Below are 12,410 nucleotides of genomic sequence, written 5' to 3' on the forward strand. Positions count from 1 at the left end.
TTTTGATATATTTTAGATTAATGAATGTTGAATAACTTTCCAATAGCATGTTAATGAAAAATATGCTTCTTTCTATTGTATTTTTCCCGATCAGTCCTGTCAGCAAGCATTTCTGACTCATGCTGGAGTCCTAAACACTCAGAGCTGCCAGCCTGCTTTGTTCACAGCCAAACAGGCTATGAACAAAGCAGGCTGGCAGCTCTGAGTGTTCTCCTTTGTGAACAAAGCAGACTGGCCGCTGGTAGTGTTTAGGACTCCAGCATGAGTCTGAAATGCTTGCTGCCAGGACTGGTAGGGAGACCCCTAGTGGTCATTTCTTCAAAGTGGAAAATTAAATAGAAAGAAGCATATTTTTTAATAACATGCATTTGTAAAGTTATTCTGCATAGATTAATCTATAAAATATCAAAAGTTTTTTTGATGAGAGGCACCCTTTAAAGAGCATCTGTCAGGCATATGGTACTGCAGCTCAGTTAATTGAACCAAGTTGTAATACCACACAAAACCTGAGGACAGATGTAGTGCTGTTTTTGGTAGAAATTAGCTCTGTTTTTACCCCTGGATTACCCCTTTAAGGACAATTTTGATGACTCAGTGTCGAACATTTCATTTTTGATTTTAGGAAAGGTTTACCCAGGGCCTGCTCTGCCTATAGGCAAAATAGAAAGAAAAACAGGGGCGCTCCATGGTGCAGACTTCTCAAGTGAAGCAAATGAAGGGGGAGGGTCGCTTACCAACTAAAGCTGTGTACCCGCATACACAGCAATGGAAGGCGTATAGGAGAAGAATGGAACCTGTCTGCAGCTTTCCTGTATGTAGACATTATATAAGGAGAGCAACTACAATTAATCAGGAATCGATAGTGCTGATCAGGATACAGGTCATGGGAGGCCAAGAGAGGACAGCAAAACACCTTTATTGTGGCATACAACGCGTTTCGCTGCACGTACACAGCTTCATCAGGCATGTCAGGTGAGGGGAATCCTTCTAGTTTTATACAGTAACCCCTTCAGTGCAAAGTATCTAAAATACACAACAATAACATAACAATAACAATCATAATACCCTAAAAAGGGGGAAAAGGTAACAATACCATATTGCAAAAGAAAAAAATGTTTCTTTTTTTCCCCTTTTTGTTGTTTGATTTTTATAATTTTTTATTTTTTATAAAGGAAAGGAAAGAAAAGGAGAGAAAACAAGGAAAAGGAAATATTTTTTTTTTTGCAATATGGTGTTGTTACCTTTTTCCCTTTTTAGGGTATTATGACTGTTATTGTTATTTTTAGATTGTCTTTGTGCAAATTTTTGCCATGCCTAGCGCTGTTCGCTGGCCACAGGTGTGCACCTACTTTGATGGTGTGGACACTGACCAGCGTTTTTTTAGGATCCTATTAATATTAACTTTTTTTTTTTATATATTAATTGTTTTCTGCGTTTTTCACAAGATTGGTCTACAGGGACATATTCACAGATGTTGTAATGGTGTTATTATATTTTATTTTTACTGAAAGGATTACAATCCAGGAGGGTTTCCCTCACCTGACATGCCTGATGAAGCTGCATACACATGGCAAAATGCGTTGCATACCCCAATAAAGGTGTTTTACCGTCCTCTCTTGGCGTCAGTGACCTGTATCCCGATCAGTGCTACCGAATCCTGACTCATTGAAGTCACTCTCCTTATCTATAGGCAAAATAGGCACCCACCTAGAGCGAACTATTGATGGGGGCACCGTTTTGCCCACAGCATTAACTCCTTAACATCGCAGGACGTATATTTATAACATCATATCGGGTCGGTCTTGGCGGCCATCAACGGCCGGGACCCACAGCTAATACCGGACATCACCGATCGCGGTGATGCCCGGTATTAACCATTCAGACGCGGCAATCAAAGTTGATTGCTGCGTCTGAAGTGAAAGTGAAAGCTTCCCGGTAGCTCAGTGGTGCTGTCCGGTGAAATTGCGGCATCCCGAACAGCTTGCAGGGCGTGAGGAGGATCCCTACCTGCCCCCTGCGCGTCCGATCGCTGAATGACTGCTCCATGCCTGAGATCCAGACTATTGCATGGCAGTCATCAGTGTAGGAAATCAGTGTGCGCAATAAATGTGATTTAACCCCTTCTCTAATAAAAATTTGAATCACCCCCTTTTCCCATTAAAAAAAAACTATGTAAAAAATATATATATTTAAACATATGTGGTATCGCCGCATGCGTAAATTCACGAATTACAAAAATATATCATTAGAAACTGAACGGTCAATGGCGTACATGTAAAAAAATTCCAAAGTCCAAAATAGCGTATGTTTGGTCACTTTTTATATCATAAAAAAATGTATAAAAAGCGATCAAAAAGTTCGATCAAAACAAAAATGGTATCGGTAAAAACGTCAGAAGGGGTCAGAAGAGGACATTTTTGAACATATTAATTTTCCTGCATGTAGTTATGATTTTTTCCAGAAGTACGACAAAATCAAACCTATATAAGTAGGGTATCATTTTAATCTTATGGACCTACAGAATAAAGATAAGGTGTCATTATTACAGAAAAATATACTGCGCAGAAACTGAAGCCCCCAAAATTTACAAAATAGTGTTCTTGTTTCCAATTTTGTCGCACAATGATTTTTTTTTTTTTTGTTTCGTCATAGAATTTTAGGTAAAATGACTGATCCCATTACAAAGTAGAATTGGTGGCACAAAAATAAGCCATCATATGGATTCTTAGGAGGAAAATTGTAAGGAGGAAAAAAGGAAAATTCAAAAACTGAAAAACGCTGAGTCCTTGAGGGGTTAAAGTTAGCTAGCATCTGAAGCGCCTGCCCATCCAGAAAAACCCTGCCATGCCGCTCCCTCAGTAGTAATGGGATTACATGAGGAGGGGGTTTGTTACAGTGTGTCCCCCCAGTAGTAAGGAGATTACATTAGGAGGTGGTTTGTTACAGTGTATCACTCCAGTAGTTTGGTAATTACATGAAGAGGAGGTTTGTTACAGTGTGTGTCCCCCAGTAGTAAGGTGGGCGTGTCCAAGGGCAGAGCCAATGGACGAGGTCAAGTGGTGGCAAAAAAAGCTTTCGCCTAGGGTGGCAAAAATCCTTGCACCAGGCCTGGGTTCATATCTCCTGGCCATGGTTTATACTCTATATCTGGGGCAGCAATAGCTTTTACCCAGGTTATTACATTTACAATTAATTTAAAGGGAACCTATCATTTGTTTCATGCTGCCTAAACCTTGGGCAGCATGAAACATGTTTCCCCTGTAGAGAATATATGATTCACTCTGAATGTTACAGCATTTCAGAGTAAGTATACTCATAAAACCAGCCAGGAATGAGGCTCAGAGTCAGTGGGGTGGTCCCTGGTGGCTTCTCTCCCCCTTACTGATACTAACTGATTGGTCGCTTCTATAACCAAATAGGACTGATCAATTAGAGAAGGTGGGAAAGGGAGAAACCACAGGAGACCACCCAGTGAATCAGAGCCCTATACCTTGCCAGATTTATAAATATTCTCAACATTTATGTGAATTATATATCATCCTACAGTTGGAAGCCATCAGTGTTTATTGCTATTTGTGATTTGGGCATGGAACTGGCAATAGGTTCCATTCAAATAAATAAAAAGGAAATGATCTTTGATTGTCTGTATACAGTGTGTTTGACAGTATACTGTACATGTATTATGTTATATTAGGATGAGAAGTCATCCCTTCCATTACTGAAGGTGCAGTAAATGACAATTTGCAGAGGTTTACAGCTGTAATGCAATCTCTAAAATTAATTTAATGGTAGAGTAATATAAAAGCATCATAGGGTTCCAGATATAATAACTAACTATATTTGCATTGATATTGTTTTATTGCATTAACCCAGGCATAACTGAAAATATATATTTTCTGCATTGATTTAAATGACAGTCACAAACCCCAAAAATGAGGGAGTGGAATGTCAGCGTCACAAATGTCTCCTCGTGACCGGAATTCCACATAAAGACCCCAGGGGATTAAAGAGCAATGAGTTAAGGTACATTTATTAAATCAGTCACAGTACGAAATCAATACTGGGAGTTCATTTACAGCTACAGACCAGGGTTGTTATAAATAGCTCATTCATTTACATGGCTTCAGCCATATGTAGAGCTGTCATGGCTGAACACTTGCTTCCTTTATCTCTACAATGGCTTACTCATCTAACACAGCTAACAGTTCATGTGTTTCCAGCCACACAATATATAACAGTGACAATTACTAGAAAGTGACCCCATATAATTATTAATCATGAACTTCATATATGTATGTGCTATATTAGTACTGACCAGGGCTGGTGCAAGGATTTTCGCTGCCCTAGGCGAAAGTTAATTTTGCCGCCCCCTTGACCCCACCCACTGGCTCCGCCCTTTGACACGCCCCATCTTACAACTGCGGTGACACACTGTAAGAAACCTCCTCATGTAATTTCTTTACGACTGGGGTGACACACTGTAACAAACCTCCTCATGTAATCTCCTTACTATTGGGGTGACACACTGTAACAAACCTCCTCATGTAATCTCCTTACTACTATGTTGACACACTGTAACAAACCTCTTCATGTAATCTCCTTACTACTGGGGTGACACACTGTAACAAACCTCCTCATGTAATCTCCTTACTACTGGGGTGACACACTGTAACAAACCACCTCCTCATGTAATCTCCTTACTACTGGGGTGACACACTGTAACAAACCCCCTCCTCATATAATCTCCTTACTACTGGGGACACACATTGTAACAAACCACCTCCTCATGTAATCTCCTTACTACTGGGGTGACACACTGTAACAAACCCCCTCCTCATATAATCTCCTTACTACTGGGGACACACATTGTAACAAACCCCCTCCTCATGTAATCTCCTTACGACTGGGGTGACACACTGTAACAAACCTTCTCCTCATGTAATCTCCTTACGATTGGGGTGACACACTGTAACAAACCTCCTCCTCATGTAATCTCCTTACTACTGGGGTGACACACTGTAACAAACCTCCTCCTCATGTAATCTCCTTACTACTGGGGTGACACACTGTAACAATCCTCCTCCTCATGTAATCTCCTTACTACTGGGGTGACACACTATAAGAAACCTCCTCCTCATGTAATATCCTTACTACTGGGGTGACACACTGTAACAAACCTCCTCCTCATGTAATCTCCTAACTACTGGGATGACACACTGTAACAAACCTCCTCCTCATGTAATCTCCTTACTACTGGAGTGACACATTGTAACAAACCTCCTAATGTAATCTCATTACTACTGGGAGGTAGTATGTGTAAAATACAACTCTCAGCATACCCAGACATCTATTGGGCCTCTGGGCATGCTGGGAGTAGTAGTTTTGCTACATCTGGAACTCAGGTTGGGAAAAATTGCCTCAGAAGTTACCAGACAAGGAGTAAAGATGGCAATAAGGAGTTATAGGTACATGATACTTTATGCACCAGGGCATACCTCCTCACCTCCATCTTTATTCCTTCTTATTGACCTCTCTGAGTTAGTGTGGGGAGGGCCTCTTATTGACCTCTCTGAGTTAGTGTGGGGAGGGCCTCCTATGGACCTCTCTGAGTTAGTGTGGGGAGGGCCTCTTATTGACCTCTCTGAGTTAGTGTGGGGAGGGCCTCCTATTGACCTCTTTTAGTTAGTGTGAGGAGGGCCTCCTATTGACCTCTCTGAGTTAGTGTGGGGAGGGCCTCTTATTGACCTCTCTGAGTTATTGTGGGGAGGGCCTCTTATTGACCTTTCTGAGTTAGTGTGGGGAGGGCCTCCTATTGACCTCTCTGAGTTAGTGTGGGGAGGGCCTCTTTTTGACCTCTCTGAGTTAGTGTCGGGAAGGCCTCTTATTGACCTCTCTGAGTTAGTGTGGGGAGTGCCTCCTATTGACCTCTCTGAGTTAGTGTGGGGAGGGCCTCCTATTGACCTCTCTGAGTTAGTGTGGGGAGGGCCTCTTATTGACCTCTCTGAGTTAGTGTGGGGAGGGCCTCCTATTGACCTCTCTTAGTTAGTGTGAGGAGGGCCTCCTATTGACCTCTCTGAGTTAGTGTGGGGAGGGCCTCTTATTGACCTCTCTGAGTTATTGTGGGGAGGGCCTCTTATTGACCTTTCTGAGTTAGTGTGGGGAGGGCCTCCTATTGACCTCTCTGAGTTAGTGTGGGGAGGGCCTCTTTTTGACCTCTCTGAGTTAGTGTGGGGAAGGCCTCTTATTGACCTCTCTGAGTTAGTGTGGGGAGTGCCTCCTATTGACCTCTCTGAGTTAGTGTGGGGAGGGCCTCCTATTGACCTCTCTGAGTTAGTGTGGGGAGGGCCTCTTATTGACCTCTCTGAGTTAGTGTGGGGAGGGCCTCCTATTGACCTCTCTGAGTTAGTGTGGAGAGGGCCTCCTATATATACCTCTCTGAGTTATTGTGGGGAGGGCCTCTTATTGACCTTTCTGAGTTAGTGTGGGGAGGGCCTCCTATTGACCTATCTGAGTTAGTGTGGGGAGGGCCTCCTATTGACCTCCCTGAGTTAGTGTGGGGAGGGCCTCTTTTTGACCTCTCTGAGTTAGTGTGGGGAAGGCCTCTTATTGACCTCTCTGAGTTAGTGTGGGGAGTGCCTCCTATTGACCTCTCTGAGTTAGTGTGGGGAGGGCCTCCTATTGACCTCTCTGAGTTAGTGTGGGGAGGGCCTCTTATTGACCTTTCTGAGTTAGTGTGGGGAGGGCCTCCTATTGACCTCTCTGAGTTAGTGTGGGGAGGGCCTCCTATTGACCTCTCTGAGTTAGTGTGGGGAGGGCCTCCTATTGACCTCTCTGAGTTAGTGTGGGGAGGGCCTCTTATTGACCTCTCTGAGTTAGTGTGGGGAGGGCCTCCTATTGACCTCTCTGAGTTAGTGTGGAGAGGGCCTCCTATATATACCTCTCTGAGTTAGTGTGGGGAGGGCCTCCTATTGACCTCTCGGAGTAAGTGTGGGGAGGGCCTCCTATTGACCTCTCTGAGTTAGTGTGGGGAGGGCCTCCTATATACCTCTCTGAGTTAGTGTGGGGAGGACCTCCTATTGACCTCTCTGAGTTAGTGTGGGGAGGGCCTCCTATGGACCTCTCTGAGTTAGTGTTGGGAGGGCCTCCTATTGACCTCTCTGAGTTAGTGTGGGGAGTGCCTCTTATTGACCTCTCTGAGTTAGTGTGGGGATAGCCTCCTATGGACCTCTCTGAGTTAGTGTGGGGAGGGCCTCCTATTGACCTCTCTGAGTTAGTGTGGGGAGGGCCTCCTATTGACCTCTCTGAGTTAGTGTGGGGAGGGCCTTTTATTGACCTCTCTGAGTTAGTGTGGGGAGGGCCTCCTATGGACCTCTCTGAGTTAGTGTGGGGAGGGCCTCCTATTGACCTCTCTGAGTTAGTGTGGGGAGGGCCTCCTATGGACCTCTCTGAGTTAGTGTGGGGAGGGCCTCTTATTGACCTCTCTAACTCAGAGAGGTCAATAGGAGGCCCTCCCCACACTAACTCAGAGAGGTCCATAGGAGGCCCTCCCCAAACTGACTCAGTGTGGGGAGGGCCTCCTATTGACCTCTCTGAGTTAGTGTGGGGAGGGCCTCCTATTGACCTCTCTGAGTTAGTGTGGGGAGGGCCTCTTATTGACCTCTCTGAGTTAGTGTGGGGAGGGCCTCTTATTGACCTCTCTGAGTTAGTGTGGGGAGGGCCTCCTATGGACCTCTCTGAGTTAGTGTGGGGAGGGCCTCCTATGGACCTCTCTGAGTTAGTGTGGGGAGGGCCTCCTATTGACCTCTCTGAGTTAGTGTGGGGAGGGCCTCCTATGGACCTCTCTGAGTTAGTGTGGGGAGGGCCTCCTATTGACCTCTATGGCTTAGGATCCATGTTGCACCTGTGACGCTTATTCGCTATTTCACAAGATGAAGGTGTCTGTAAGATGAAATAAGTTCAATTTCTAAAAAATACAAAAAAATCGAATAATGAAGTAAGAAAGAACTGATCAGCTTACCTGTTACTTAACAAACTTTTGACATATCCTCGCAACGTGTCAAAAGTTTTGATCGGCTGGGGTCTGAATGTTGTCAGGAGAACAAGCAGAGAGAATTCTGTGCGGCGGCACACTCCCTGCTATGTGTCACATGCTTTAGACGCTCTATAGAGTTACATTGGGAATGTGTCTCGATCATGTGACACAGAGTCGGGAGAAAAGGTGCTGAGGGCAGACTTACCCCGGCTCGTTCTTCTGATCGGTGGAGGTCTGAACACTCAGACCTCAAACTTTTAAACATGTCACTAGGATATGTGAAAACAGTGCCCAGTAACAGTGCCCATTTAAGCCCGACCATTATATATTTCACAGACATAGTTGGGACTTTCTTTAACCATTAATAAAGATAAAAACAGAAAGATGAGGCAGGTATTAGGCATCATTCCCTTTTGCTGTAAAATATAAAATGTTGCTATAAAATGTATTATCACAACGTGCTTGCAGGGGGGATGTTTTTCCATATAACAGTCATCCCCATCCTTTATCTCTCCAGCTGTTGAAGAACTAAAAATCCCAGCTTTCTCTAACAGCTGCAGGCTAAAAAGTTTCAGGCTGTTCTACAGTGTTATAAATAAATGTTATGTAATGCCTGTAAGAACAACAAAAATAAGAACATTCTGTATCCTACACAGCAGTTTGTTACAAAGATTTTTGCAATAAAACAAAAGCATTGGGAAAAAAAAGATGCATACCTGCTTATTCCTTTATATACTGTTGCATAGGAACCTTCACCCAGTTTTTCAAGATTTAGGTAGGAAGAAGCATTGCCAAACGGCAGGCCTTTCCTCTGCTGGAGTAGGAGCATGAAAATAATTCAAGATGTTGTATCATATAAACTATAATCTGACAAAACATTATATACAGTAGATCACAATCTGTGTACATAGTATTGATCGATTATTCATGGCATTACAATGATGTTGTAGACTAAGTCATTGTATTGATCAACTAAGACACTTTTATATCTCAGTATTAACTCTACTGTAATGGCCTATTTGTATTGTATTGTTTAATCCTCTTTATTGAGGGTGTACAATGTGGACTGGCTCAATGGCAAAAATGAAAATGCACCTTTTACCCCTCAACTGATGCCCAACATCAGCCACTACCTGTAATGACTGAAGTTTACCCTTGTGGTACAAATAGCCTCTATTGGGTCATTTCCCCTGTGTCTGTGGGGTGGTGGGGCTGCCTGGCAAATGGGTCATTCCCCTGTGGACTTGGTGTTGCGGCGATGGTGGTCGCTGCCCAGCACTACATCGGTTTTAGTTTAGGGATCCACTCTTCTCGGGTGGCCTTGACATTGTGAGTGGGCTTGCACATTTTGATCAAAAGGTCCAATAACAACCTGTTAGTTTTGGAAATAATGCCGAGAAACTATTTGATCAAAGTACAAGTTATCACGTTATGGATGTGCGGCCATGTCTGTTCTACTTTTGTTAAGTAGAAATATTCTCTGACTCCAGTTCTCTGAGGGTTTTCCCTTACAACCTCGCATCTCAGGTTTCTGGAATCTTTTTGTGCTTTTCTGGTTTACAACACTAGAATGATCTTTACTAAGCTGAAATGTAAAGCATTACTGTCATTTAAATAAAATGGAGCCGATGAGAGCTTGGAACAAGATGAGAAGATTTCCACACACCCAGAACGCAAACTATTATCTGATATTCACCATTAGTCACTAGAATACGGAAGCTCCAGTGTAAGGGTTTCTGGAGTATTTTTGTGCTTTACAACACTAGAATTATGTTACAACACTAGAATCACTGTCATATTAAAGGGGTACTCCAGTGGGAAAAAAAAGGTTTTCAAATCAAATGATGCCAGAAAATTATACAGATTTGTAAATTACTTCTACTTAAAAACCTTAATCCTTCCAGTACTTATCAGCTGTTGTATGCTCCAGAGAAAGTTGTGTAGTCCTTTCCAGTCTGACCACAGTGTTCTCTGCTGACACCTCTGTCCATGTAAGGAAATGTCAAGAGCAGGAGAGATTTGTTATGGGGATTTGCTCCTACTCTCGACAATTTTTGACATGAACAGAAGTGTCAGCAGAGAGCACTGTGGTTGGACTGGTAAAAACTACACAACTTCCTGTGTAAGATTTTTGAGTAGAAGCAATTAAAAAATCTGTTTAACTTTCTGGCACCAGTTGATTTGAAAATATTTGTTTTCCACCAGAATGCTCCTTAAATATGTTGCAGAGAAATGTCAAAAGTTTCGATTGGTTGGGGTCTCAGCTCATAACATATAGCTGGGGAATGTACACAGTTGTGTGCTTCTCTCCCTGGCTCGACACTTAATCCAACAAACTGCACAAGATGGGTTCCAAGTCTAAGAACCCCATCTTCTGAAAAAATTCTGCCATATCTAAAGAATAGTTTGTGTGTGTGTGGGGGGGGGGGTATCTGCATTGAAACCCCAAATGATCTTAACTTTTGACATGTCTTTGCTGCAAAAAAAAAGTTTGAAAAGTTTATATCAATGACCGTAACATTTTAAACTAAAAATTTATTTATTTTTGAAACGGTAACTCTAAGGGTCTATTCACACAGCAGAATTTCCACTCATCCATCCCAATTCCACTTCCCATGTGTGGATTCTGAGCTGAATTGGTGTGGAACCCAAGCAGAAATTCTGCAGAAGTGTGAATGGGAGTGTGGACTCCTATAGAAGTGTATTGGGCTTTCATTTGAGGAGGAATTCCGCTTGAGGAAATTCTGCCATGTGAATAGACCCTTAGGCTTTTCAGATAAATTACTGCAGCACTGTGTATGATTTGTCCAAATCACTTTCATTTCAAATTTGGTGCCTACATTTCTGAATGGGCGGCCATTCCCCGTCGCTGAATATTTCTGTGCGCTATGACCAAGCTTTCTGGTCCGTCTGCAGTACCCATCACTAGCAGGAGACCCAGTGTAATGTACGTTTATGGGGCTGGGTCACATGCTAGAGTGGGGTGCTGTGGAGACAGATAGGGAAGCTCTGTTTTATAAAGCATAGTTATACACAGCGGGAAGTAGAGAGCGTCCCATTAAGGGATTTAGGTGCTAAATGTATGCCATTTAAAATAATGAATTGTGCACAGTGATGGCAAAAATTGACCACAGGATTAGAGGTAGACTTTAAAGAGATTTTCGAAGAGAGCAACAAAATCCACTATTGTACAAAAGAACTATGAAGATATGCTGCAATGGCTTGTTGCACCTCAAGCCCCACTTACCCATGGAAGTCCCTGCCCTAAGTTCTTCCCTTGTAATGGATCACTGTTGCTTCGAGCCCTGAGCGATCGTATTCTCCGCACTTGAACTGTGTGATACCATTGTGGAGGGAGAGAACGTACTGGACATGGAACATCACTGAAATCTGTAAGCTATAAAGAAAGTGGCGTTAGCTATTTATAGAGACAATAAGGGATTGGCATAGTGCAAATACTATTGCAATAACAAATTGTGTTTTATAAGGCTATGATTATTAGAATCTGTAACAGCATTAGTAGTAAGTATGGATTTGTGAGGTATGTGTTACCTCCCACTGAGGTCTGGAGTTAAGTTTTAATTCTGATTGTTAGTCTGGATTTACAGTATGTGCTAAAACTTCTCCAACGACTCCTTTGGTTAACTAGATCCCCAATAACTTGATCCCATTGCTATTCTTTACGCATAACAAACATAACGATCATGGTCGCAGGGGGTGTGACCGTGCCTGGGCCTGCAGGGACCTGGGACACGTGTCCCAGAACCCAGAGCAAATATACCTTTTAACTATGTGTGTATCTTTAGGATGCAGAGGAGCTGTGGGGATATGTTGTGATAAGAGAGTATTGTTCTTTTGCTTCGTCTTCATGTTGCCACATATCGGGACAGTGTGGGATGTCCTAACTACTATATGTGAGGTAGGTGGCTGCTGATAGCTGGAGAGACAGAGGAGAAACAGCCTGATCTGCCGCTGAAACCTACCAGGTCTGAACCTTCCTCTATGGACACTGTGAGTTTGCTTGGGGCCAGACATTAGGCCCACAGTAGGATAGTGAGGAATCCTGATGTTTAGTTAGAGCCGGACAGGCTTAGGTTTTGTTGTTTTGTTTGCACTATGAGTTGTGCTTAAAATGACTTAAATAAACATCCTCTTGGACATTTGAAACCTGCTGCCTGTGTGAATACTGTCATTTCTGACCCCACCGTGCTAGCTGTTCCCTATAGGGAGTACAGATAAAGCATAATACGGGGCCTAATACTCTAAAGGGGCAGTGTGGGGGACCTAACTAATATACAGGGCAGTCTCTTTGTTGCTTCTCAGTGCCCTCCGACTCTTGATGTCTCCTTTTTTTATTATGGCCACCTTCATATTTTAT

The 12,410-nt window shown here is 43.1% G+C and overlaps 1 protein-coding gene across 5 annotated transcripts in view; it reads right to left on the reverse strand.

Moving 5' to 3' along the window:
• The window catches only part of CDK15 (cyclin dependent kinase 15), a 305,671-nt gene that overhangs the window by 235,551 nt on the left and 57,710 nt on the right, over positions 1–12,410 (reverse strand). For all 5 annotated transcript variants that reach the window (XM_056536951.1, XM_056536949.1, XM_056536950.1 and 2 more), the window contains 2 exons: positions 11,280–11,429; positions 8,749–8,846 (listed from right to left, as the gene is read on the reverse strand). In XM_056536951.1, the coding sequence (XP_056392926.1) occupies positions 8,749–8,846; positions 11,280–11,429 (248 nt within the window). The remainder of the gene's footprint in view (positions 1–8,748; positions 8,847–11,279; positions 11,430–12,410) is intronic.

Source organism: Hyla sarda, chromosome 8, assembly GCF_029499605.1.
Source record: "Hyla sarda isolate aHylSar1 chromosome 8, aHylSar1.hap1, whole genome shotgun sequence".
NCBI lineage: Eukaryota > Metazoa > Chordata > Amphibia > Anura > Hylidae > Hyla > Hyla sarda.